This window comes from Meles meles, chromosome 18, assembly GCF_922984935.1.
Source record: "Meles meles chromosome 18, mMelMel3.1 paternal haplotype, whole genome shotgun sequence".
NCBI lineage: Eukaryota > Metazoa > Chordata > Mammalia > Carnivora > Mustelidae > Meles > Meles meles.
Genome location: NC_060083.1, coordinates 41,579,818 through 41,607,736, shown reverse-complemented (window position 1 = coordinate 41,607,736; position 27,919 = coordinate 41,579,818). Strand labels below are relative to the sequence as shown.

The following is a 27,919-nucleotide window of genomic DNA, read 5'->3' as shown; positions in this document are numbered from 1 at the left end:
ATGCACGCACCCACAGCAACACTTCAGAGCCAGAGAGAAAACCAAGTCCACAGGTAAAAATTATACTTTTATTATTTGAGTCACCAGGAGAAAGATTCACTTGTGGTCCGAGTCAAATGTTGAGAATCGTTAACAGGCCAGAAAGAGTTGATCCCAAGCACAAGCCCACGAGGGAGGGGACCAGACCAGACCAAGACAAGACAACCGCCCCATATAAAAAGATGAACGGACGGCTTCACACACATACACGCGCACGCACACACACGCACACACACACACGGATGAAATGTTTGGACAGAGGCAAATTTCACATGGTCATTTGTTTCTTTTTAAATACAGGTTTGTGGGGTGGTATTTTTTTTTTCCAGCTATTTAAAAAAAAAAAAAAAAAGGCCCAAAAGTGCATATGTGAGAGGATAAAGGCAGAAATGAAGCAATAAAGTCGTTTTCCCTGGAGGGACATGAGGAAGAAAATAGGAAGCAAGTGTGACAGAATTCACTTTTCTCACCAATGGGCTTCTTGTATTTTCTTATTGGTCCACTACAGTTATATTCACATTCTAGCTTTGATGCATCGTCTTTCCTGGGATTAAGTTGGCCAAAGACCTTTGGAAACTGTACGAAAAGGTCAGGGACTCGGCCCCGCCACCGGCTCTGTGCTCCTGTAGGGATGGATGGTTCTGGAAAGGAGCAAGGATGCCTTAGCAGCCCCTGGGTCCCTCAGCACCAGTATGACAGTCCTTCTCTCTGGGGGTGTGTGAGAAAAGGTCCCCTATTTTTAGGGCGGGGGGAGCGGGGGGGCCGGCAGCGAGATTCCAGGGGCTGGCCTGCCTTGTTGTGGAAGGAAAACGAACGAAGGGAGAACAGGCTGTTTCTTGCTCCTCTAGGCTTTCCTCCCCTCTCTCTCTCCACACAGGTCCTCCGACGACAGGACGCGTCTCTGACCTCGGTCCCCAAATCCAAGTTGTGCTTTGAGATCAAGAGGAAAGGTAACGGACAGCTCCCTCATCCCCCAGACGGTCCAACACAGACCCTCCACCTGCCTTCACCTCGGCCGGGGCCAGAGAGAGAGACGGGTCAGGCAGGGCTCTCCCCACCCCCAATGGTCATTTCTTCATTCTTCCGATTTGGGGGAGATATTCCAACGTCAACCCCCACGCACTGAGGACCTGACTGCTGAAATTTGCCTGTAGGGTCCCCCCTCCCCTGAGGGAACAAGGAGGCAAAGATGTCAACTATGGAGCCTGAGGGGGAAGACAGCAGAGGGAGAGACCCGGGCAGGGGGCGGTGCGGCGAGTAGAGAGAGCCCAGAAGAGATGAACGAAGCCAAGCAGGGGTCGTCACAGCCACCAAGAGTGAGAGAAGGGACTTGGAAATAGCACCATCTTTCCCTTCCTCATCCCGGGGTCTGTGCTTCCAGTTTTGAAGCCCTGGGACCATCTCCTTCTGCTTCGAGGGGGCCTGAGGTTAGTAAGGGGGAGGGCAAGGGGGTAGTGAGGCACCCCCGGTAGGGGTGACACAGAGATGGGGGGTGAAGAGGCCTAGAGCCATGGAACCCGCCCCCACCCTCACCCCAGCAAGCTGCCCGCCCCAACATCAGCCCGGCCAACTCCACAGCTACCTGGCTCCCTGACCTCTGCCCAGCACACTGCGAAGGGGGCAGGTGGGCTTCCGCCATTTGGCAATTGAAAGAGAGGAGGAATTTTCATGCCAAAGCAACCTTGAGGGACTTCTCCCCCCTCCCCCCTGGGGATCCTCCCAGAGACTCCCACGGGCCTGGACCCTGACTGCTGCAGATACAGAAACGCTCCTTCCCCCACAGGCGGAGTTCTGGAGAGGCGCGAAAGTTCTGTGGCTTTGCACAGTTCCAGTCCACTTGGCTTTGGGCCGAGGAGGGGCAGCTGCGGGGAGGCCTGAGACATCTTCCCATGGGGAGGAGGGGGTAGGACCCACCTAACCCAGAGCTCAGGGGGGCTGGCTCGCGGTGCAGGAGCCAGCCAGGGCACCTGGGGACTGGGGGGAGGAGGAAGGAAAAGGGCTGTGGGAGAGAACCCCCCACTCCCCTCCTTCCTGCAGCTGTCCCTAACAGTAAGAAAGGCGAGCACTTGACCCAAGCCATGCTTCCTAGGGAGCTCCTCGCCCACGCCCCTGTGCGTGGGCAGGAGAGCGAAATCACAGTGTGAGAAGAACACATGCAGGGAGGGATGAATGAATGACCCCTCCTCTGTGGTCCTTGAGAGTGGGAGAGGGTGGTGAGGGGCTCCCTCAGAGGGCTGGCAGCCCTGTCCTTGAGAAGCAGAGGCAAAGCCCATCCCAGGGACACGGGTGGTGGGGTCCCATCTCGGAATGTACGGAGCCCCTCCCCTGGGAGTCCTGGAAAGTTGGGGTGTGTGAGGAGGGCAGGAAGGTCTGGGTGGGGGGGTGGGGCAGAAAAGAGAGAAGGCAGAGAGGCCTGAGAGCCAATAGGTCTGCAATTCCAGAGCAGCTCCCCAGGCCTCAGCCTCCCCCAGAGAGGTCCACACCTGTTCCGTCCAGAGAGAAAACCAAGAAGTTGGTCAAGGGAAAAACCTGCCAGAGAAGAGCCCGCGAAAGTGGCAGAACAAGGCTTCAGTTGGCAAAAGAAGCTGGAGGAGGGTGGGAATAAACAAGCTGTCGCAGATTTAAAAAAACAGACACTGAAGGGTGGACAGGTCCGCCCAGGACAGATGCGATGCGGTGGAATGCACTGAAGACGGGCGGTGGGGGGCGGGGCGGGCTCAGATGGCCTCCACATAGTTGGCCGGCAGCATCCCCGTGTCGCCAGTGCGCTCCACGGTCCCGTACATCCAGCCGTCGTCGATCTGCTGCACGTTGACGATGGTGTCCCCGTCCTGGAAGGAGACCTCGTCCTCGTCCGCGGCGCTGTAGTCATACACAGCGCGGTACCGCTTCTGCAAGAGTGGGGATGCGGTCAGCCTGGGGCCGGGCCCTTCTTTCTAACCCTATAGGGCCCAGGCTCTAGAGAACTTGGGGCTGGGAGACCAGGAAGGCTCTGCTGTGAATTTTCTCCCCCCCCACCCCCGGGTCTCACTGTCTGAGGACCATGACACTTTCCACCCTATCTGGCACCTCCAAAGAGCCAGACCCAGGACAGGGACCGAGACTGCCACAGCTCTGTCCTCCTCTTGCAACAGGAATGCAGCAGGTCCAGTGAACACAGGACTTGGTCATGTTTTAAAGACCTCTTCTGGGGAGAAAAATCTCCAGGGTCCACAAGAGGTCTCATCCACCCTCCAACCTCAACAAAAATCCTAAGCTTAAGCCCCTGGGCTGGAAAAGGACCTGCACAACACCTCCCGGAGGTGGGTAAGATTCTAACGTCCTTGCCGCCCTTTACATGGCCTTGACTCCAGGGCTCAGCTCTGCCTTCATGGTCCCCCAGCCCAGGCCCTGGGATCTGTGTGCCGATGGGCCCAGGACTGGAGGGGCCCCTCGGGGTCCTCCCAGATCTGCCCCTACTGCTCCACTCTGCTGGGACCCCTGCTCAGCCCTTCTGTTTCTGGCCTCTGATCTGTTCATCCACTTTGATCTCAGGGGGAACTTTCAAACTGCAGACCTGATCATCTGACTCCCCGGCTTTAAGTCCTTCAGCGGCGTCCCACCTCCTTCAGCACCAGATTTTTCTTTTTTTAAAGATTTTATTTTTAAGCAATCTCTACACCTAACATAGACCCGGGGATCGGGAGCCTATGCTCTAAGGACCCAGCCAGCCAGCACCAAATTGCAAACTTTCTTTCAAGCAGCAGAAAATAGCTCCATCAGCCCCGAAGGCTGTGTGTGGGATAAGAGGTCACACCCGGCCCCACAAAGTGACCTTGGTCTCTTATCACCAACTCCGCCTCTATCTCTTGGGCTGAACTGCTGCCTGCCAGCTACGCCAGCAGCGCCTGCATCCCGTGACAGCCTCCTCCCTTGTCTCCCTGCTTCCGCCCTCAACCTTCTGCTGCCACTTCTCAAGAGCCACCCGTGGGCTTTTAAAAACAGAAATCAAAACCCATCACTCTGCATAGCTCACCAAACACAAAGGCCTTCCTGTGGCCTACAAGTCCCTGCATGATCTGACCTTATCTCCTACCTTCTTCCCCTCTAATCGCCTTGGCCTTCCTGCTGGCCCCAGGGCCTTTGCACTTGCTGCTCTCCCTAAACCACTCACTCTCTCATCTTACTGAGGACTTTGCTGCTCTCCCTTCCAATATCCTGCTTTTTCTTCCCAGCATGTGCCACTATCCGACCTTATATTGTATACCTACTTATTTATTGCCTCCTTATTTGTCTCCCTGACTGAAATATAAGCTCCAAGACGGCAGGAAGGTGGTCTTTTATTCAGTGCCAAATCCCTCATGTCCAAAACAGGTTTAGCGAGTATTTGAAGGACTGGCTGGTCTATCTGGAATCTTATCCTACAGATGACTTCTCAGTTGTACCCAGCAACTCCGTGGCATGGACACTCCCTTGTTTACCCCCTTGTGTCCAGGGCATGAGGCTCCAGGAGGACGGGTATCTCAGGCTATTTTACTTCTCTAAGTATTGTGTCTCCTACTTCTTCCTCCATGAGCTACTTCCGATTCCCAGGAACTGAGCACAGAGGAGCTGAACGCAGCCAGGAGCTCAGGCTGGGGGGCCCAGCAGCCCCCTCAGTGGGACAGGCGGCAGGACTTACAGACCAGGGACTTCAACTCTAAGGACAGTGAGCCTGGTCCTGCCCCAGTTCCTATTTTGCTCATCACTGACTTGGCAGCGTTGCTGAGTACCGGCTCTGCGCCTGGTTCAGAGCCGCTGAACCAAGAGGACACGGCCTTGCCCGCACAGAGCTGCAAACCCAGCAGGGGATGCAGACACAAGTTAGCAAACAGAACATTCTGAGTTGCGCAAAGTGCTCTGAAGAGAACCAGTGGTGGGGAGTGACAGATGTGTCAGCGGAGACCCATCTGACACTGGGGGGTTTAGGAGGACCCCTTGGAGGCAGGACTGAGATCTAAAGGATGTGGTCGGGCTTGGGGGTCATCCTCATGCGGAGTGGGAAGCAGGAGGCAGGAAACTGAGCAGGGGAAGTGACTTGTGCAATGTACACCCGGAGCTGGAGCCCTGGGTTCCAACCCCAGCCCAGGGCTGGGTGCATTGACCACACAGGTCTCTATCACCTGCAGAGGGCAAAAGGAGCTGGGGTCAAAGATCAGGGGAAGCCAGGCCTCCAGGTTGGGCTTCTAAGGAGAATCTAGGAGCTGTGACCATGAGGCCTTCCCTGGGCCCATCCATCTCTGGCTTCCCCAGACTTGTGACCGCCATCCCACCTCCCAGCTCCAAGATCTCTCCCACTGGGCCACAGCTACTTACCCCGCCCCCGCCTGGGGCGCTGCGTGGTATGGAGACCGGGGCAGCAGGCTCCTTGTAGCCACCATAGGACTGTGCCACCGGCTGCTGCTGGGGCTGCTGGTAAACTGCAAGATGGGAGAGACGAGGCTCAGAAACCCAATCCCTCCCTCCGCCCCCTCCCTTCCCCCAAGAAGCCCCTATCATGCGTTTCCACCCCCCACAACCTTGCTCAGCCCCTACTTCTCAAAGGCTCATCTGTCTGCACATGCACATCTGCTGGTGTTGCACACTCCAAGAGGGGCCATACCTTCGCCAACACGCTGGCACCTGGCATGGACCCTGACCCGGGTGCTCACTGCCCCGCTGGGAGGGGGCCTGAGGGTTTGTGAGAGAGGGTGTGTGTGTGTGTGTACAGAGGGATTCTTGCCAATCTCCTCCCCATTCCAACGCTGGCCTGGTCTCAGGCCCTCTGCCTAAATAGGGGCGCTGGCTTGCTCACCTGGGGCACTGGCCGGGATGTGGTGGGGCGGCTGCTGCTGCTCCTGGGTGTCTCGGCGCTCAGGCTCCATGCCCTCGCCCCCGCTGGGGGCCATGCGGCTCTTCTCAAACTCCTCGTGGTATTTTATCTGCAGTGGCAGAGAGCGCTGGGTAAAGGGCTCACAGCAAACCGACCAAAGCTCCTTTCCTGTGGCCACTTAAGATCTCCCAAGAGAGGAGAGACTCCCCAAGGGCTACAGGTAGACGGCACCAGATTCCTGTGGCTACTTAACCTTGCTGGGCCTCAGTTTCCACCTCTGTAAAATGGGACACCGGAGCTCACCTCTGGTGTTGCCGGAGGACGACAAGAATGCCCACTCACTGGTACCTGCTGGGTGCCAGGCACTGTGCTGGGTTCTACCTCCCAGGCCCATTTTAGCTGGTCGGCACCCAGAAGGGGGATATATGACAGTCCCTGTCTAACTGTCAAGAAGGAAACAAAGGCACTGACAAGCTGAATGAGGGGTGGGGAGAGCAAACCCTGCCCTGTTCTCTGGAGCAGAAGGAACCAGTGACTCTGGGCCCCAAAGCCTGATGGGAGCTGTCCCAGCCCAGGGCAGTCCCTTTTGGCCATCCTCTCCCACTTGCTCTGCTCCCTTCTCTCCCACTCAGTGGCATTCGCTTTGCCAGGAGGGCAAGAGTTGACATTTGGCCAGGCAGGGCTTATGTTTAATAGCCGGGCTAAAGGTCTGGAGGTGTGGCTGAGGAGAACAGGGCACAGCATCTATGGCTCATTGTAGGCTGGGCCGGGAGGCCCAGCTGGGAGGCAGGGCAGGGGTAACACCTCACCTAGGAGTCTGGGTCCCGATGAGCCCCTCCTTTCCCTGCCCCTTCTCTTCGAGCCAGAGCAGGGACTCACCCCCAAATGGTGAGATGGGCTGAGTGTATTATGGGCTGACCATATTACTTAGGGGGAAGCAGCCAGCGCTGGCCAGACTAAAATCTGACAGGCTCCCTCAACTCCTGCTCAGAAGGGTACCCAGGAGGGAAGTTTTCAGACATAAGGCCAGTGCCTTGCTCTAACATTCTGAAGACAAGAGCCAAAGCCGAGTGTCCCCGAGCCCCACTCCCTCAGTGACTCCTGTCCACTGGCTGGAGGGGGTGGGGCGCGGCGACAAGGAGAGAGGCCACCCCTCCTGAGGTCTTGAGGCTCCCAAGGCAACTGCCCTTCCGACTTTTGTCCTAGGGGTTAGAAGGGTGAGCTTCCTGTGTTTACTTTCTGTGGAAGGAAAGAGACCTGACCCCGGGAGCCAGTGACCAGCGCAGGGAGAGCACATGCGTAGAAGCAGACAAAGGCCTGCACTGGGGAGGACAGCTGTCCCTGATGCTGGGGGCCCAGCTTCCCTGCATGGCAGCCACCTTCTCTGCCTGTGAAGGGGTGAAGAGAGCCCTGGGGGAGAGGGAACGGCCGTCCCAGCTCCTCTGCGCTACTCAGGAGCCAACGCCTAGAGCTATTCCCAGTCAGTGTCTTACAGACTCCGCCCTCAGCACCTCCCACGCCTCATCCCTGGAAGGTCAACAGCTTTTCGCTTACTCATGTGACCCTGGGAGAGTCCCTACCGCTCTGGGCCTGTTTCCTGATCTGTAAACTGTACCAGCTGTTCCCAGGAGGTCATGAGGCTCCAGACCAGGTCCGGCAACCGAACCAGACTCTAGAGGTGAGAGCAAGTATGGACATGCGTGCAGTTCCATGAGCGGCTGCTAGACTCGCTCTTGGTGCTTAGAAAACCACTGCCCAGGATAACTATTTCTAAATTAGGGCCAGCTGCCCCAGGTGCATGGAGTCGTGGCAGCCTGAACACAGCAGAACCCTGCCCACCACCACCGATGTACACACCACCTGTTACTGTTTTGTGTTTTTTTTTTAAAAAGATTTTTTATTTATTTATTTGACAGAGAGAGATCACAAGTAGATAGAAAGGCAGGCAGAGAGAGAGAGAGAGAGAGAGAGAGAGGGAAGCAGGCTCCCTGCCGAGCAGAGAGCCCAATGCGGGACTCGATCCCAGGACCCTGAGATCATGACCTGAGCCGAAGGCAGCGGCTTAACCCACTGAGCCACCCAGGTGCCCCCCCCCTTTTTTTTTTCCACCTGTTACTGTTAATATCAAGAACCTTCCCATTTGCTTGGCGACTCACACAGAGTGCTTGAAGGCTCTTTCCGCCATCATCTCTGCCGGCCCCTGGTGATAATCCCCCCTCCACCCCCGGCAGGTACACTTTCGTTCCCGCTTTACAGAAGACGGAAATGTGCTCAGAATTTCAATGACTTCCCAAGACAGAGCATGCATTACTCAGGAAGGGCCGAGGCTGGTGACACAGGGACAGAGTCACCGGGGACAGGCCTGCACCCAGGGGCAGGTGCGGAGCAGGGGGACCATGTGCCCAAGGCCACCCCTCACCCCACTTCACGGCTTCAGTTTGGGCATAAATGTGAGTGGTGCACCTCTCACTTGAATGGGGGTGATGACCCCAAGGTCACCCTAACTTTGAGGGGAGACGAGGCAGCGTGGCAGGAAAGTGGGGTACAGCCCCTCTGCCTGGGCCCACTGGGAGAAGACGCCACCACTCTCCACATCCTCTCCCTCCCTTCCCCAGCAAATAACAAAACTGTGCTCTGTCTTTGCCCGCCTACCGAATGGCCTGAGAAGCCAACAGACATGCTAAAGGGAGTTAGCCTATCCGAAAGGGAAAGAAACATTTTCCAGACTCCAGGGGTCTGGCTTGTCCCTGCTCAACAGTCGGCAGTTTGATCTTCCAAGAGCCCTGAATGCGGGTCACCATAAAGCCAGAGATGTCACCTAGGGCCTCAGCTTAAGAACTGTCATAGGCAACGGGGTGGCTCAGTTGGTTAAGCGTCCCACTCTTGGTTTTGGGTCAGGTCATGATCTCATGGGTCACTGGATCAAGCCCTATGTCGGGCTCTGCGCTCAGCATGGAATCTGCTTGAAAGCTTCTCTCCCTCTGCCCTTCCCCCCAACTCTCTCTCTCGCTCTGTCTCTCTCAAATAAGTAAGTAAATCTTTTAAAACCTAAGGAACTGTCATAAGCCCCCAAGCACCCTGTTCTATGCCCAGAAGATCCAGGTGCACATGGGTTGAGAGGCTAGGACTCGGGGGTGACCAGTGGAGGGTCCATTCCACAGCTAAATATAGAATCCCATTTTCTTTTTGCTGACCCGCAATCTGTTTTCTGAACCCCTGCTCCTGATTGTGGTGGAAAACGGAGGTCTGACACCACACGGCGTTCTCACATGACTCTATTATCACAGGCCACAAGGGAACACAGGCTCTGGATGGAATCATCAACTCACCAGCCAGAGTCTATTTTTTTTAATAATTTTTTTTTTAACGTCTCCCACTCTCTGAGGGCCGATTGTGTGTCCTTACATGGATTACTCATTTCCTTTTCTCAGCCAGCCCTACGACTGTGTATCACTATCACGCCCCCTTCACCACCCCCTCGAGTTTTCTAGATGGGGAAACCAGGTAACGGGTGGAGTTAGCAGAATCCAGCTCTCACATCGCATCCTTACTTCTCAACTACCACACAATACTGCTCCCTACGACAAACTAACAGTATTTTGTATTGAAAACAAATGTGAATCTCTGTTCACCTTCATTAGTCATCAGAGAAATCAATGCAGGTTAAAACCGCAGTAAGATACCACTACACACAATCAAAATGGCTAAAGTGAGCAAGTCTAAGTAAGGAGGCAGAGCAATGGGAACTCATCACTGCTGGCTGGAGGGGAAATCAGTACCCACTGGAAAAACAGATCAGCATTATCCGATAAGGTCTAAGACCCAGCAATTCCACTCCACGGGAACCCCAAGAAATATGTATGCGGACATCCAGAGCGTGTGGAAGCAACCTCAAATCCAACACCAGAATCAATAAAATGTATTAAGCATTAAATGGAATATTATACAGCAATGAAAAAGAATGCCGTGTAGCTACATGCAAGTACGTCCACGAATCTTTAAACTCAGTGTTGACTAAAGGAAGAAAGACACAAAAAGAATACCTAGTGTATATTCAGAATCAGGAAAAACAAAACTAAGGCATTTAGTAATACACAGTAACATATTAAAATTCGAAAAAAGAGGGGCACCTGGGTGGCTCAGTTTGTTAAGCTGAGCATCTGCCTTCTGCTCGGGTCATGATCCCAGGGTCCTGGGGCTCGAGCCCTACATCGGGCTCCCTGCTCTGCAAGGAGCCTGCTTCTCCCTCTTCTTTCTGCCTGCCGCTCCCCCTGCTTGTGCTCTCTCTGTCAAATAAATAAAATCTTAAGAATAAAATAAAATTTAACTAGAAAAAAATAAATCACAGCACACACTCTCAAAAATTACACTCCGGTTGTTCCACGAGCCTGTGTCCAGGTCATCTGACCTGGGCATGGAATTTCTGTTTGATGTTACTACTTAACTACTGACTAGGCCCAGCCCCTAAAGACTGAAGCCAACTTAACCAGAATATGGGCTGCTCATTATTTTTCACTGATAGAAACGCAAAGCATTTCTGCCTATGGTAAAGATATTCCCGAAGTTTATGGTTTTATGACCCTGTAGAACATTACCGACTTCTGCAGATAACAGCAAAGTACTAACCAGTTCCGGTCTCACTGTTTCCAGCACTTTCTTTCACTGACTAGGCAGCACGTCTGCCTGTCCTAATGTCCAGCATAATTAAGTGAAACATAGGAGAGGTGCTCACTGTACGAGAGCTAGGTTTTTTTTTTTTTTAAAGATTTTATTTATTCATTTGACAGAGAGAGAGATCACAAGTAGGCAGAGAGGCAGGCAGAGAGAGAGGAAGGGAAGCAGGCTCCCTGCGGAGCAGAGAGCCCGATGTGGGGCTCGATCCCAGGACCCTGAGATCATGACCTGAGCCGAAGGCAGCGGCTTAATCCACTGAGCCACCCAGGCGCCCCGAGAGCTAGGTTTTTAGCACTTTAAAAACTCTACGCTGGGGCGCATGGGTGGCCCTGTGGGTTAAACCTCTGCCTTTGGCCCAGGTCATGACCTCAGGGTCCTGGGACCTGTGGGTGGGGAGCCTGTTTCCCCCTCTCTCTCTGCCTGCCTACTTGTGATCTCTCTCTCTGTCAAATAAATAAAATCTTAGAAGAAAACCCCCCACAAAACTCGATTCTAAGAGGAGTTCAGGTTGTGGCAGGGGAGGAAGGAGTTCAGGAATGTTTCTTGGCTTGTGCAGTGAGCACAGGTATTCCCTCGGTGTTACTGGGTGTTACGTTTCACAGAAAAAGACACAGGGTTGTATACAGAAAGTCAATATATAAGAAGATATGGAGGTAAACAAAACCAGAACTTCCCCACTGTTTAGCAGGGGTTCAGCCATGAAAACTTCCCAGTGCGTTAGAGCCACTGGCGCTCGGGACCAAAGGTCCTTCCAGAAGGATACGCTGCATCCCAGAGCACACAGCTCTGACCTCCCAACAGTTTCCCTGCCTTTGACCAAGACACAGTTCCCCTAGAAGTACAACTTACTGGACCCCGCCTCAAAAGTTTTCACACATTCTCAGCACCAGACAATGGCCCAACTTTTCAACCAAGCCTTATCCCCTGCCTCTTCCTGAGCCACAGTGAGGAAAGTGGACAGATCTGCTTTACAGAGATGGTAACTGCACGGACCCCACTGATCTGACGGATGACAGACCGCACACATCCAAGGCCTTTAACCATATTCCTCTGAGGACGCAATCTCATCCCTTCGCAAGATGGTCTGACCTCTCCAGGAGCAGCTGGGGGTCACTGGGTGCTAACCTGGGAAGCAAGTGACCAGCCACAGAGAGGACACTATTTTGGATACTAAGCAAAAGGTGTGACTCTCTCTAAACACTGTCTTTGCCTCCAACTCTTGTGGAGGTTGGAACAACCTCACAATGGCTCTCAGCGTGGTTTCCAGCTCCCTTACAAGTTTGGGGATGTGGCCTGGGCCTGGCACTCCCTGACTTAGAGCTTGAGAAAGCTTTTTCAAGCTTTTTAAGTAACAGTTCTCAAACTTCACTGAGCATCCCCGGAACGCAGCGAATGTGCTTAAAATGCTGGTTGCTTGACTGCGGCTCAGGTCATGATCTCAGAGTCATGGGATGGAGGCCCGTATCGGGCTCCCCACTCAGCCAGGAGTCTGCTTGGGATTCTCTCCTTTTCCCTCTGCCCCTCCCCCAGCGCTCTCTCTCAAATAAATAAATCTTAAAAAAATAATAATAAAACAAAATAAAATGCTGGTTCCTGGGCCGGGCTCCCAGAGATGCTGAGTCAGGCAGCCTATGAGGAGCCGGCCTGTGGGCCTGCATTGTCAATAAACCTTCCCACATCAGGACATCTGGGTGGTTTAGCTGGTTAAGTGCCCGACTCTTGGTCTGGGTTCAGGTCATGATCTCAAGGTTGTAAGATCAAGTCCCGCATCCGGCTCTGCACTCAGTCCGGGACTCTGCCACAGATTCTCTCTCTCTGCTCCTCCTCCCCTGTGCGAGCACTCTCTCTCTTTCTCAAATAAATAAATAAAATCTTTAAAACAAAACAAAACCAAAAAAACCTCTCCCATGTGATTTTTTTTTTTAATTTTATTTATTTGACAAACAGAGATCACAAGTAGGCAGAGAGGCAGGCAGAGAGAGAGGGGGAAGCAGGCTCCCTGCTGAGCAGAGAGCCCGATGCAGGGCTCGATCCCAGGACCCTGGGATCACGACCCGAGCTGAAGGCAGAGGCTTAACCCACTGAGCCACCCAGGCGCCCCTCCCATGTGATTTTAGAACAGTCATTTACTGAGGCCACATCTGACAGACTAACCCCGTTCACTAAAACTGAGAGCCCTCCAGCTTTGCGGTCACACCTCAGACATCCCAGCTAAAGCTGCAAAAGCAGAACTCGGTCAGGTTCAAGCCACCTCCCCCACCTCCGAGCAGAGGACAATCAGCTAATGGCAGCCCTGTGGTTAATGATAAGATGGTTATCACCTTAGGTGTAGATGTCTTGGCCACAGTGAGTTCAGTTACCAGAGCTCCTCAGATGTTAACACCTCCAATAACTGGGTATGGAATATTCTGGAAGCCTTCCAGAAGGGAGGCAGGGATGACTGGGCTCACTTGTCTTCTGCCTCTAAAAGCCACAGGCTGGAAGCAATGAGTAAATGTGCTGGGGAACTGGGGTTGTAGATGAGAGCACGTGTCCTTGCAATGGAAACACCACAGAGGCCTGGAGAGTGAAGACTCCAGCTTTTCGAGCCATTCCACATTTTCCCCACTGCCCAAGGCTTTCCCGCTCCCTCCCACTTGTCCTGTGGAGAGCTGAAAGACACAGACCTTCTTTAACCTTCAGAGAGTCTGGGCAGCATCCATGGGGAAGCTCTACGGTACGAGGCCAGGCCCTTGGCTTATAGAGCAACTGAAACAGGTTTTACTTGAGAGAGAGAGAGAGTGTGTGTGTGTGTGTGTGTGTCTGGGTGGGGGGGTGAATTTGAGCTCTCCTAGCCCAAGGGTAGCTCTCCATTTCCTCAAGCCATAAATTTCAAACAGTAGGTCAACGGCCTTATTGCAAAACCCACTTCGTTTCCCATTTAGTTAAGTCTGCAGCAAGCATCTTTACAAAATAAAATAGAACAGAAAATATCTGAATCCTCTCCAGGGACTCTTCGAGGAAAGCTCTGATTCGGTTTTCTCTCTAAATAAATAAGCAGGCCTGTTTGGTGGGTCATCATGTGAAATGTGCGTCGTATCGTAGGCTGCAAAGTCTAAAAGCTACTGTCTTGGGCCTGACTGGTTCTCCTGGCCCTAGGCCCTTGCCCCGGAACCCACGCGAGCCACTGCAGAGTCACTCTAAGCACAGTGCCACCAAGGAGGCTGGGGGAAGGCATGGGGAGGGCTCTGGAGGCCGGGGGATGGATGCCCCAGGGGGGCCTGCCTGAATCCCAGACCCTTCGCCCCAAGAGACCTCAGGCAACCTGCCGACTCCTTTCTGTTCTAGACATAAAGACAACTGTTTGCCCAGGCCTCCATTTGTAGGACCGCCCCCACCCCGGCCCCCGACGAGGCTGACTGAGCACACACCGCTATTCTGTGCCCTAGGACCCTGGGCCACAGGGCACCGCAGCCCAGGTTCATAGCACGTGCCCCCAACCCCCCCCCCCCCCCCCGGGGCAGCTTCCCTGCAAACTCAGATGCACAGGCAGCAGGTCTGTGGCTCTGCAAGGCAGGAAACCAATGCCTATTCCCCGGCCACAGGTGCCACGGCCCTCGATCGACCACCCACACTCTATACCCAGCGCCGCCACTTCCAGACACGCCGACCATCCCCAGCCCAGGGGGACGGGGCCGGCCAGCAAAGCCAGCTGGGGTTTTTACACAGGAAGGAAGAGCAAGCCGAGGTGGGGGTGGAGGCCGAGGGCGGACGGAAATACTGCAATATCAGCACCCAGAGACAGACGAAAGAGGGGCTGGCCCCTCCCCACCTAGCCACCCAGTTATGACCTTCATGCTCTGACAAACAGTCCGTCTGGTCCCTGACGCCCACTACAGCCGCGGTGGGGGGGGCACTTTAGAGAGGGTGGGGAGAGCTTCAGCACACGGGCCCCCCCGTACAAAAGCTGAGTGCTTTTCCAGTGGAAGTGCCATGTGGGCCCAAGGTGGAACGGGGGAATATGGGGGTGCACAGAAAAAAGGCAAGTGGGAAGCCTAGACCCTTCCTTCCTTCTTGACAGCTGTCACCCAGGCGGGCCCGGGGAAGCAGGGCAGTGTGGGTCCCACAGTGGGCAAGGGAGCGTACGTTACTGATCTGGTCCTGGGTCTTCTTGATTCTCTGGAGTTCGGGCGTGTCCGCCACCACGCTGAACCCTTTGCCCTTGTTCTTCTCGAACTCCTCCTTGTAGCGCACCTGGAGGACCGAGAGGCAGAGAGGGATTAGCGTCAAGACAGGGGCAGCAGAGGGCCCCAGCCCACGGCCACCTTCGACGGAACAACCAGCCAGGACGAAGACCCTGACCAGAAATTCCCTGCAGTGACGTCCACCGCCCCCGCACCCCGAAGTCAAAGCAGGAGCCTTAGCCAAAAAGTGTTCAACTACTAACAATAACCCACGGAAATGTATTCAGTGCCTTCTGAGTGCCAAGTGATTTACATGAATTATCTCAAGTAAGTCTGCTAGCTCCGTTTTGCAGATAAAGAAACTAAGCCAGAGAGAGGCAAAGCCCCCTGCCAAGGTCACAGAGCTCGGAAATCAAGTCCAGAATCACCAGGGTGTTTGCCTGACTCCCGCCCCTCCCCCGCTGGCCTATCCTGTGTGAAAGCTATAGGAAGAAGGTACTTTCCAGAGCTCCAAAGGCTGCCCCAGCCCTCACCCTAGCCAGGATGTAGCCCGACCCACCGAGAACCCGGAGAAGTCTTGAAGCGCCCAGCTGAGTGAAGGCTGTGCCAAGCGACAAAGCCGGCACCCAGAAAGGAGGGCGGAGAGACAGCCACTCGGAAGGACTCCATCAATGAGCCTTTGACGGGCCCAGCGGCTTCCTGGAGCCTGCCAGGCCTGCTTCGAAGGTCAATGCCGCATGAGGGGATGACATCGGTGGGGGCAGAGACAGGACTTCGGAACAGGGTTCCAAGCTCCGGGAAAGAACCCTACCCTCCACCACTGCCTTCCTCTCCTGAGAAATTCACGGAAACTCAAGTACCAGAGGGACTCGAGTCAGACCTAAGAAAGGACTTCTCGAACGCCAACGGAATTGAAATATGAAAAATATCTCGTTCTCCCCAGGGGTTTTTAAAGAACAGAACGGAGGCTAGAAACGCCCATGGGACACAGAACAGTTCCCTGGTTTCCAGAGACTTCACCGACCACTCCTGAGCCACCAGCTGTTCCGGCCCCACCAGCTGCCTGGATTGACTCCCGGTGTGTGTGTGTGTGTGTGTGAGTGTGTGTGTGTGCGCACTGTCCTAGAGGCAGGTCAGCCCAGGACACGAGGCCTGGGGCCTTGGGAGTTTCCAGGATGGGATGCCCAAGCAGCTTGCAGGCGTGGAGTCAGGAGTCACCTGGCCACACCGCTGAGCTGCACCCTGACCCAACCCGCGACACCACCCTCGGATTCATCCGGCCTTGCCCGCCAGTTCCTCGGCACACAGCCCAGGGGTCAGAGGTCCTTGTTCATCCTCTGGAGCCCACCTTATCCACCCAAGGGGTTCTCGATCCTACAAGGTCTCAGAAGCACCCTTGTTTATTTATTTTAAACAAGCCCCTTCATTCTGATCCAGACTGAAAACCAAGGCCTGGATGTGCCAGTTCCCATCAGACAGCAAGTTAACGCAGTGATACATGGACTGACCCACCCCCAAGGGCCCCCAGCATCCACTCTTTCAGAAAGCCCTGGAATAGCATGGTGACCTTTAGTGCTGAGGGCAGGGAGACCCTTAGGGAAAGGGGCATCAGGGAGAAGACGACACTGGAGTCAGAAAAATACAGCTCCCAATGCAGAAGCCCCACATCCAAGGCCTCTGGCCTCGGTTTCCCCATCCATAAAAGAGCTGTCATGGGCATCAGTTAAAACACGGGGAGGAGGCTTCCCACGCCAAGCATGGGCAAATAGCCAGAGGGAGTTGGTCCTAACGGGTGCTCAGTCTCCCACCTGCCAAGCGATCTTGGGCAAATGACTTCACCTTTCGAGCCTCCATTTGCAATCTGTAAAATGGGGATAGCACCACCCATTCCAGTCAGTGGCGCCAACTACAGACAGTAGCTTGAACACAGCCAATGCGTCCTGGAGCATCCGGAAGCAAGGCCGGGCTCCACATCTGCTGCTGAGGGCCAGTGTGGAAGTGCTTTGTCAACATTCAAGTGCTGACCACGTGCCAGACCCCCACGCCTTCCTCCACTTCCTGGCCCTGCAAGGGTCAGGCCCCTAATCCAGGGGAATAATTGCCATGGCGACACTACAATGATGTCAGCTAGTTCCCAGGCTCAGGAACTGCCTCTCCCTCCCTGCTGGGGAAGGAGAAATGTGCTTCACTCCTGGCACAGGCCACCAGATAGGGCGGGGCTGGGGTGGAACCGGGATGCAGAAGGGCTGGAGGGAGGTCAGCCCCTGAGGGCTGTGTGTCACTAGGCAAGCCAGTCCCCCTCTCTGGACTGAGGGGGGGTGGGGGGGAAGACACTGGACAGCTGATCTCTAAAAACCCACCCAGCTCTGGAGTTTGTGATCATTTTTAAGTACCTGCAGGTCTTAACTATGAAGATCAAGGTGAGGAAGATTCTCTGTGAGGCCTTTTGGGGCTGGAGTGGGTGGCAGAAGTGAAAGGTAGACAGCCAGGGAGTGTGGGGGAGGACCCTGCCCAGAGCCCCTCCCTCAGGGTTCTCTGGTCACCCAAGCAGAAGTGTTTGCCTTCACCTGGGATGGCTCAGCAGGATGTTGTGGGGGGTGATCTCTCAGGGAAGAAACCTGCCTAAGGCCATTCAACCCAGCTGTGGGAGGGACTCTGCTCCGGGGACAGATGACTCCATGTCTGGGAGCTGCCTGAGCCGCCCATTCTGGAAATTCCCCACACAGGGCCAGGTCTGAGGCTGAGGCTCCTCCCACCCACCAAACAGGGCCCCCGAGGCTCGACTTTCTCTACACGTGTTTATTAATAACTCCCTGGGTCTATCCTTTTCATTATTTATCCCAGCAAAGTAGGTACAAGAAGTGTTTGTGGCGTGAATGATGGGTGACTTGAATAGACACAAAATATCAAACAGGCAGCACAATTTAGAAAGTCACTGTTTTGCTGACCCAACATAAGAGGAAAGATCATGACTTTAACAAAGATTTTTTTCTCCTAAATAAACCAGTATAAAACAAAACAAACCCAGAAAATTTTGGTGGGGGGAAAAATACAGTGCCATTTTTTTGGGGAAAAAAAAGAAAATACAGTGCTTACTGTGTGTCTACTATGTTCCAGGCCCGCATACTGTGTAACTTACCTCCTTCTAACAGAAAAGAAACCAGCTTGAAAATTAAGACGCAGATGGGGAGGAGAGCGAATGAAGAAGGTCAGTGTTGGAAGAATCATCAAAAGGTCAGTGTCTACTCCCCAGCTACACTGAGCCCAGGCTCCATTTCCTCCCCTTTCGAAGAGAATAGTTAGTAGTGAACATTGCTTGAGTCCTGACTCTATGCCAGGAACTGCTCTAAATGCTTACCCTACACTGATATCCTCTACATCCTAATGATGTTACGTGTCCTTCATAACATCTGCTATATCCTCACAACTACTTTTGGAGAAAGGTGACCCCCATTTTACAGATGAAGGCACTGAGGCTCGGGAAGGTGAAACAGTTTGCCCAAGGTCACACAGCTAGTTGGCAGACCCAGGATCTGACCTTTAGTGGGCTCGGGTCAGAGTTTGCTCTGTCAAAGTTTGCTGCCTGCAGTGCTGGGGACAGACCACACTGTCCAATGCCTGGGACTGTACAGCGCCACAGGGTGGGATGATGGGGGTAAGAGAGAGAGATTTATTCTCCCTGAATTTCTGCCTGGGTTCCAGGGGCCGCATGGATGTTGCCTCTACTCATCCTGGAGCTGGGGGGAGGGAGAGCTGCCTTGGGAAGGGGTGCGGCTGGGGCCCCAGCCTCCGCCAGGCCTGGGCAGGACCACCCACAGGGTCATTTCTGGTCAGTTCTGTGGTTACCTCCCCCGCAGGGGAGGCTCCAGGTGTCCCAGACACCCAAAGTACCACTTTGGGAACCGATCTAGACACAGGAAAACAAATAAAGTTGAACTAGCACTGGCAGCTTCCAGAGACTCAGGAGGGCTGGGACACACGCCTGCAGGCCAGGAAGGGGCCCTGGAAAGGGCCCAAGTGACACCCTGGTGGGGTGGGGCACGGTAGGCAGAGGAGGCTCCCACTTCCCTTCCCGCCAGCCACAAGCTGCTCTAGCCAGCCCTGCCCCCACAGGAGCCACAGGAACGAGAACCTGTCACCACCCCCGGCCAGGCCCACTCAGCCCTTCCAAACCTCAGCGCATCAGCCCAGCCCCCAACCTCTAGGCAACTGGGGTTCACTGTCCCATTTTACCAGGGAGTTTTGAAAAAAGCTAGGAGAGGAAAGCAGCCAGGCTCAGACCACAGACCCACGGTTGCAAAGAAGACAGGGCCCCCCGCCTCTATCCTATCTGCCTACCCCAGCTTCCAGGCCCAGGAGCCCAATGCAGGTTAGAGCCCAACGCAGGTTAGAGCCGTGTCCTCAGTGCAGAGCCCTGACTCCCTGACGCCCCCACCCCTCCGCTCAGAGCAGAAGCAAGGTGAGTTCCAGGCAGTTCCACCCAGCTTCCTGCCTGCCCCTCTCAAGTCCGGCTCTAAGTCTCACAAAGTAAGTCCAAAAGGCTCATGAGAATCACCAGGGCAGTCAAAATGCAGATTCCTGGGGACTGCCCAGAATTGCCAACCGGAGACTGGGGCCTGGAGGCCCAGGAAGCAAGCAGCAGGCCAGGCCCCGGGGAACAGGGAGCGGAGGTGGGGCAGAGGGGGCCTGAGCTCCTGCTGCTTCCTCCTACCAGGATCTGGTTCCAGGGCCAGAAAGGGCTACAGCCGTGCCTTTGTGGGACTGACAAAAGCTAAGGGAATTAACAGGGTTTGAATTTCTCCTCTTGAGAGTAGGGGTGTGTGTGTGTGTGTGTGTGTGTGTGTGTGCCCTTCCCTCTGCCTGAGTGTGTGCACACACTCACACACACCTCTGGGAGCTGCACCTTTCCAAAGACCTGACCGCCTCACCCACATCTCGTCTTCTGGCTTCCCCTGCTGGGGCCCCCACCAGTTGGGGTTCTGCCTGCCCCTCTCAAGCTGTGGAGTGAGTACAGGTCACCCTAGATGCTGTGGTCTGCACACTCCCCAAAGCCCCCTCCACCTCCGGCCCCAGGGGGCCCTCTCCAGGATGGGGGAGTCCCGGGTGGTCGTCAGCAGCCAGCTAGAGTCTGGCCAAAATCTTCCCCGTGCAGACCCAGTCCAGGCCCCAGGACTGCCTCAGCCCCTCTCCCTGCCAGCTGGACCACCCGTGCCCTCCTCCGCGGGCAGAGGTCTGGTGTCCATACCAGCTCCCCGCCAACTGCGGGTTTCACACCTGGCAGGGTCAGCATCCGGGCTGGCAGCTGCAAGCTGCCACCTAGGGAAAAACCAGCTTCCCCTACTTGCTCCCGGCTGTTGTTGGACACACACGAGACTTGCGCCTCACACCTCACCGGGACTACATGGTCAAGATCACTGTACTTGGGAGTGGAAAAACCAGAGTCCAGATCCTGAAACTTCACTCACTGTGTGTGTCAACAGGCAAAACCTCCGTTCCCCCATCTGATGGCTCCCAGAGTGGGGTCAAGGATGAATGAGGCAAAAAGTAACGATAAGCACTGTGCTAAGCTGTAATTCTCAGCAGCACCAGGAACTAACGTGTTTATTATCAAGGTAGAGATAAGTTTTTCTGAGGGAGCTGGCTGGAAAGCTGGAAAGAACACAAGTCTCAGATTTCAACAAACTGGCCTTCAAAGTCTGTAGGATCCCTTCCTTCTTCCTTGGAGTGGGGGTGATCCTGCCAAGGGCTCAGGCTCGTGAGAACCGAGGGCACTCAGATGCCCAGGGCATTCAGCCCTCAAGACCGGAGCAGTCAACAGTCTTCCTATCCCTGCCGCTACCCCGTATGATCTTATACCAAGTCCTCTCCTGTCTCTGGGCTGTTTCCTCATCTGCACCACGGGAGAAACAGCACCTTCCTCCCAGCTGCCAGAGGACACATGTAAAGCCCTAGGGAACACAGGGCTGCTTCTCTTTCACAGGACCTCCTGGGACACAGGGACCCAGAGAGGTTCTGTAAACACCAGAGAGCAGGAAACCCACTCCAGGGGGATCAGGAGAGATCCCCCCCCCCGGTGGCCCCGGGGGAATCCTCTCTGCCTGCAACATTTTCCTGGCCCTGGGCACCCTGCCCACTTGGCTAAGTCCCTCAAGGGTTCTTTGTAGAAGCCCCACCCCACCCCCCAAAGTCCAGGCCAGGCTGGTCCCAGAAGCCCTCCCAGACCTCCTGATACAATGTCCTGTTCAGGGCCCAGGGCTCTGGATTCTTTGCTTATTTCTCACTGTCCCCTAAATTCAGAGTCTTGCCTGGACAAGAACCCATCTCCTCACCAACACAGCGGCATGTACCCCACTCCCCACAAAGCACGGACTCCAAAAATCAGGCCCAAGGAGACAAAGGTAGGACAGGCCCCCAGGGGGAGGCCCCCTGTGCAGTCTGCCCTCTGAGGGGCTTTGGAGACATGGCCATAAAGGGAGGGCGGACCTCCGATGGCATGAGCCTGGAGAGGTGAGTCCCGTCCTTTGAGGGGGGGTATGAGTGGAGAGAAGGGAGAAGGGAACAGCTTCCTGGAGGAGGCGGGCTTTAGAGGCCCCACAAGAAATTCCTGGAGCAGAGAGAATCAGACACCAATACCTCTTGAACCCACTTCCTCCACTCCTTTGATACAGTCAGGAAATATGAAGTAATCAGGCGCGGGGGTGGGGGCAGGGAGACATGGCAAATGCCAGGATTTCAGCACCTCGGCCCTGCTGAGTAACCACAGTGGGGAGGAGGAAGGAGCCCTTGCCAAACCCAGGGGTTACAACACCCCGCTCTCCCCGCCAGGCCACAGGGCCTGCCCCGCCCCCTCACCTGACTCTGGAGCTCACTCTGTTGCTTGAGGCGGAGGTTTTCCGGGGTGTCAGCCACCATGGTGAAGGACTGCTTGGGGTAGTGTCTGAGGAACAGAAAGAAAGAGTGAGGGTCACTCTGGGGAAGGCGTAGGAACCTCTGGGCTTCTCACAGGCCTGACTCTCCTCGAAACTTCCTCTTATCCATGGGCAGCCCCTGCCCTGCCCAGCAGCAGGACCACGATGTGTACCAGCCTTGGCTGAAGGGAGGCAAGCATGTCTCAGACTTGGCCGGGGCCGAACCAGGAAGACATATTAGGCCTGAGGGGCTGGCTGGCCATGGAGAGCTGTCCTGAGCCAAAGGGAGGCCCTGGGGACAGTGTCTGAGGGTTTCAGATGACCCTTGTTTGGAGAGAATCCATGCCTTAGAATCTAGCATCCAGCGGGGTTGAGAGGCCTGGGCTGCCCAGGACAGCCCCACCAGCCGGCGGCCAGAACAAAGCGTCCAGCTAAAGGCAGAAATGGAGACCAACCAAGCAGAGGAAGGGCAGGAGGGATGTGGAGACAGAAGTAAAGGAGAACAGAAACGAAACAGATGAGCAAAGGGAAAAAAAAGAGAGAGACACAAACCAGACTCTTAACTCCAGAGAGCAAACTGAGGGCTAACCAGGGTGCAGGTGGTTGGGAGATGGGTGAAAAACATGATGGAGACTAAACAGTGCCCTTGTGATGAACACTGAGTGATTAAAATAAAAACTGAGGGGCGCCTGGGTGGCTCCATGGGTTAAGCCTCTGCCTTCAGCTCAGGTCATGATCTCAGGGTCCTGGGATCGAACCCCACCCACATCGTGATCTCTGCTCAGTGGGGAGCCTGCTTCCCCCTCTCTCTGCCTGCCTCTCTGCCTACTTGTGATCTCTCTCTCTGTCAAATAAATAAGTAACACCTTTTTAAAAATAAATAAATAAAATAAAAACTTAAAAATGTAGTAGAGGGGAATGGGACATGCATATCCAGGGCAGGGGGAAGGGGGGAGCTTCCTGGAGGAGGTGGTAAGAGAGAAAATGCACACAATCCAGAGTGGTGTTAGGAAGGGCTAACGTGGTCTTACTTAACTGGAAGGTAGGTGAGACATTGGCTTGACGTCAGAAAATCAGCCTGAGGCCCTCAAGTGACAGGTAACCTCTAGCAATGGTTGATGTCTGCCCAGTGTCTCAGTTCATCAAATCCCCACAAATGCCCTATTTTCCTGCTTTGACAGAAGGGAGAACTGAGGCTCGGACAGGTTAAACAATGTGGCCAAGGCACGGGGCCAGTAAGTCACGGCATCTAAATTTGTACCCCGCGTCCCCAGGGCCCAGCATCCTGAACCAAACCCTCCCGACCCCAGACACAGGGCAGACCAGGAGGCTGTGCCCCAGAGCCAGGAGCCAGGGCAGGAGCCCTAACAGGAGCCAGGGCAGCCCTCAGAGGGAAGCCTGCAGGGACCTCCAGGATCAGACGGGTCGTGTCCCCTCAATTCCCAGAAGAGGAAACAGTGTTGTGATGCAAGGCACTTAGCACTTCGATGATTTCATAATTCATTTACTTATCACACTCGTTTCTTGTCCTCTCTCTACCTCTCCATGAGGTGAGGGGTTTCTGGTCTCTTTTGTCCACGGATTTATCCCAAACTCCTTCAACAGAACCTGGGGTTAACAAATGTGTGTTGGATAAATGAACGTCCCACCAGGCACTGAAGCTGGGCCAAGATGAGAACTTGAGTCTCTCATGTCCCCCTGGGTCATGCCAAAGGCCCCCAGCAAACCAGCTAGAGGAGAGGCAGCCCTGAGTCACTGGTCTGTGGGAATGTGCTGGAATGGGAAATGGCTGCGGGTCCACGTGGGTTCCAGATACCTCAAGGGCTGGCTAAGCGGCTTCTCTGAGGAGTAGCTGAGGTCTGGCCATGGGTGATGGACACCTCACCACAACCCCGACCACCTGCAGGTCCTCGCATCACAGACTGTGCTCAGGTAAGCGGTGGAGCGCCTCCTTCCAGGCACGTTCCACCCTAGCTGGCCTGGCCGACAGGCCCTAGAGCTGGATGTGAGCTACCCTCCTACTGTGCGCTCACCAAAGCTGGGAGGTTCCTGGGGGCGGGGGGGGGGGGGGCGCCCTGAGCAAGAGCTACCTGTGAACTTGTGACTTCCCCCTGAACCACCACTTGTGAAGGGCAGGACTGGGGTTTGCAGAACTAAACCAAGGTGGGGGAGGGGTGCCTAGAATGGACACAGAGCTGGGCTCTGGCCCTGCCACGGCCTCGCTGGGTGAGTTCAGCATATCCTTTCTCTTCCTGGGCTAGTTTCACTGTCCAGGACCCAGGTGCTCCCAGCTGTGCCCCTCCCCCAGCCTCCAGTGCCCCACCTGGGTCCCGCCTCCCAGTTAGGCTGAGCCCTCTGCTCCTCCAGCAGAGCGAGGGAGGGAGAGGACAGAAAAGTAAACACAGGTGCCTCCAGCTGCCGACAGAAAGGGCGGGGCTAAGGCTACCACAGGAAAGCTGGGCCACCCACAGCCAAAGTGCTCCATTCAAAATTCCTCCGCAGTTCCAGAAAAAGGGAGGGCCCACTGGGAGTCTGTTTCTGGAGATTAGGAAGAGAAGGGCAGGAGGGATCCAAGTTAGGATCTCTAGCAGCACTGGCCGGCCTTGAGGTCCTAGGAGGGAAGACAGGACCCTCCCACCACATCAGGGCCCTTCAGAAGGTGTGAAGGTGTCGCAGGTGCTGGAGGTGTCACGGGGTAGGGGGTGTGGTGAGGAGAGCATCACTGGCAGAGGAGGGAGGTGGGCTCCTAAAGCAGGGGGACCGAGGGGAAGATCTCCTGGGCAGCTCTGGCCAGTTCCCAGATGGCGCCTCTCAGCACCGGGTGGGGAAGGGTGGCGGGCAGCAAACACACGTGCTCCCAAGCCAGTCTACACACCTGGGCTTTCCCATCTGCTTGAATATCCAAGGTTAACATGGAGTGCCAGTTCTGGTGGCCCAAGGACAGGCCGACACAGGCGGCTGAGATGCGTGCACGCCCCCCCTCCACTCTGCAGTTATGAGGCTCCCTTTTTCCTCACACCCACAGAATACAGAGACGGGCCCTCCGCAGTGGCACGTGTCTCCGAGATGCGGGGGCCAGTGGGTCCCTGTCTCTGCCGCTGCACCAGAGCAGTATCAGGAGAGCCCCCTACCTCTGCAACATGCAGCAAGGGCCTCTGGATGGGACCGTCAGGTGTTTCATCTTCTCTCTGGAACCACCATGACCCCCAGATCTCAGCCCCCCACAGCCAATCCCATCAGAAGGGAAGGGGAGACCAGCCTAGATGCTCACGCAGCTTAATCCGGAGCGAAGGCGGGGGGGGGGGAAGAGAGGGAAGATTTTAATCCTGCATCAGATTAAATAGATTAAAGAGGAGCTCCAGAACCTCCAATCTCTTAGCCCACCTCCTGGACCCCAACCCTGGACCAGAGGAGGGCAGGCAGACATTTCTTCTTCCTGCTGGGTCAAACCTGTCCCCTCCCCACAGCCCCGGGCCCCTGGCGAGACAACCCTGCCTTTCCCTTCCCCTGCTCACTGCGCTTCAGGTTCCCATGGCAACCCCATCCTCAGCTCCAGGCAGGAGAGCGGAGCAGAAGCAGACAGAGAGAGGCTGTGGGGGTGGGGGGAGAGGCGCAGACACGAGGGTGTCCTCAGCCGCAGAGGAGCCCAGGAGGCTGCAAACTCAGGATCCTCGCAGACAGTGTCAGTGAGGAAGACAGGCGCCACGGGTGTGTTTCGGGGGGGGGGGGATGCACGAATGTGGGTGATGTGCCCTTCCCCCACCCACACAACTGCCTTGCAAGAGGGCTGCAACTGATCTGACCTGCTTCCAGAGACAATTGCTGGAAATTCTACCTTTTCCATCCCTCTCTGTCTCAGGCTGGAGCTCTCCCCACCCATCATCACCCGCAGATCCCAGTCGCGATGAACAAGTGTGCGTGGAAGCCAGTGCAGGGCGCTGAGGCTGCTGAGGTCACGAGGGGTTACCACCTCAGCTAGTGACCCTGTTGGGACCCCAGCCCCACCAACAACCCTGGGCCCGGGTGGGAAGAACTGGGTGTCCCAACCCTACCTGGACTCGGTACAGAGCACAGCTGTTCTTTGTCCCTTCTGTGGGCCCGGCTGCACCCAGCCCCTTGTTTATTTCTCCCAGCAATGGGCCCTCAGTGATGTCCCTCCCTGCCTCTGACTGCTACATCAGCTGCTCTGGGGAAGAGAGGGCATGGAGACAGCCCAAGTCCACTAGGAGGGGAAGCCCTGGGGGTAGAGCGGGAGGCCAGGGGAAGGGATCTAGCAGCTATGAGGGCAAGAACAGGGACCGGACCCGCAGGCCAATCAGGCAGCGGCTGGCAGCAGCAAAGACCTCAGGGAGAATTTACAGGAACACCAAGTGACTTCTTGATAAGACTTCTCTCTTGAAATCCACCACAAGGCTTTGGGCTAGAAAAGGCAGGCATTATCATCGTGCCCATTTTACAGATAAAGAAACTGACGCTCAGGTCAAGGACAAAGACCTTGCCCAGTGCACCTCCCCTCCCCACAACGGCCCTGGCCATCAAGGGGGAGGCTGACATCTCTCTCAGATGGACCCCAGCCCACACCGCTAGCTCCCAGAGCTCTGGGGAAAGATGCATTTGGCAGGGTGGATCTTGAGCAAAGTACTTTATCTTTCAAGCCCAACCAGTTCCTAAGCTTGGTCATTATGAAGAGACCCTCTGGCAGTCAGAAGGCTGGTGGACAGTCAGAAGCCACTTACTCCTCAATACTTTTCTAAAGCAGGGGCGCCTGGGTAGCTCAGTGGGTTAAGCCTCTGCCTTCAGCTCAGGTCATGATTTCAGGGTTCTTGGATCAAGCCCCGCATCGGGGGGAGCCTGCCTCCCCCTCTCTCTCTGCCTGCCTCTGCCTACTTGTGATCTGTCAAATAAATAAATAAAATCTTAAAAAAAAAAAAAAAAAAAAAACTTTTCTAAAGCAGGTGTCTCAAGAGGGGAGAGCGACCTGCATGGATGTAGAAGGGTCCTCGGCCTCTCAGGGGTTTGCCCTAAGGACCTCTGAGTCACCTTCCTGTTCAGAAGGGCAAGGAGGGAAGGGAGGATGCTGAGAAGCTGTGAGATCCCTCCTATAGACACACTGGTGACAGGGACAGCTTACAGGACACAGCCCTGCTCCGTTCCTGCCCTCAGCTGCATTCCAGAGGCCGAGCCAGAACCAGAATAGACCAGAGATCCTGAAAGCCCGCTCCCCCTTTCTACAAGCAACCTTGCCCCTTCCAGCCTTAGACCCCTTCAAAAAACACAGCTTTTTGTTCAGGGAGGAACAAAAATACATCAACAAAAGCAACAAGGAGCCTTTGGTTTTACCAAAAGAAAAAAAAAAAAAAACCAGCCCCTACATCCTGCCTGTGGAAGGAGCTGCTGATTCCCCTGCTGGGAACACTGCCCATGTTGTGGGGGGGCCTCCTTTCTAACCCAGTTTCTCACCAGTCCCCCAGGCCTGAGGAGCTGAAATGGTGGGGACAGGAAGTAACAAGGAAGCATTGTTTGATCAGAGGGAAAAAAAAAAAGAGCAGCCAGAAAGATCAAGGCCAGACATGAAGAAGAACTTACCAGCCCTCAGGCATGAGAGACAGGATGAAAACTCAAAGCTGGTACCCATCCCTGATGGCAGAGTACATAAAGGGAAATGATTCTGCCAAGGTGGGGAAGGCATGCAAACACTGGGCCTCAGTTTCCTCATCCCTAAAATGGGCGGTTAGGAAACAAATCCCTGAGGTCCCTGGAGGCCCCGACATCTCTCAGTGTAAGGCTTTAGGGATGAGAGTGGTGGTGGGGGGGGGATGTGCTGGCCCTTTTGAGTCTGAGTCTGCCTTCTCCATTCCAAACACACATCACACACACCCCTCTCACTCCCGCTCCCAGAGCTGCACCTGCTCCCTGGGACATCTGATCCCACTGTTCCCAATCAGAGGCAGGAAAGAGGGAAGTGGGAAAACTCCAGGCCCTAGTCCCTGATTTACCCACCAATGCCCCATCCTTAAGAGTAGCTGGGATTCCGGACAGTTTGTTAGAACCCAGAGACATTCTGAGCCAGCAACCCCAGGAGCACAGGCCCCACCCCATACTCTGACACCTGAGGGAAGGAGCAGGGCCACCGTCCCTTGTTCTCCAGAGTTGGCCATCTCCATCCACCCTCTTCAGCCCCTCACCGCAGAGCTCAAGGAAACTGACAGAGGGATCTGGAAATCTGCAGTCAGTGAAGAGGAGGGGAAGGTGCTTCTGAGTGTCCCCCCTTCCTTCCTCGGCCCATGTCCACCCCCACACTCAAC

The 27,919-nt window shown here is 55.1% G+C and overlaps 1 protein-coding gene across 2 annotated transcripts in view; it reads right to left on the bottom strand.

Annotated features, from left to right (window-relative positions):
• Positions 1–48: 48 nt before the first annotated feature.
• LASP1 (LIM and SH3 protein 1) overlaps positions 49–27,919 on the bottom strand; it is a 38,524-nt gene continuing 10,653 nt past the window's right edge. The window contains exons 3-7 of one of the 2 annotated variants that reach the window (XM_045984139.1): positions 21,559–21,643; positions 14,669–14,776; positions 5,852–5,978; positions 5,374–5,477; positions 49–2,930 (exon numbers count right to left, since the gene is read on the bottom strand). In XM_045984139.1, coding sequence (XP_045840095.1) covers positions 2,757–2,930; positions 5,374–5,477; positions 5,852–5,978; positions 14,669–14,776; positions 21,559–21,643 — 598 coding nt within the window. In that variant the 3' untranslated portion in view covers positions 49–2,756. The remainder of the gene's footprint in view (positions 2,931–5,373; positions 5,478–5,851; positions 5,979–14,668; positions 14,777–21,558; positions 21,644–27,919) is intronic. The other variant, XM_045984140.1, reaches the window with a different exon arrangement.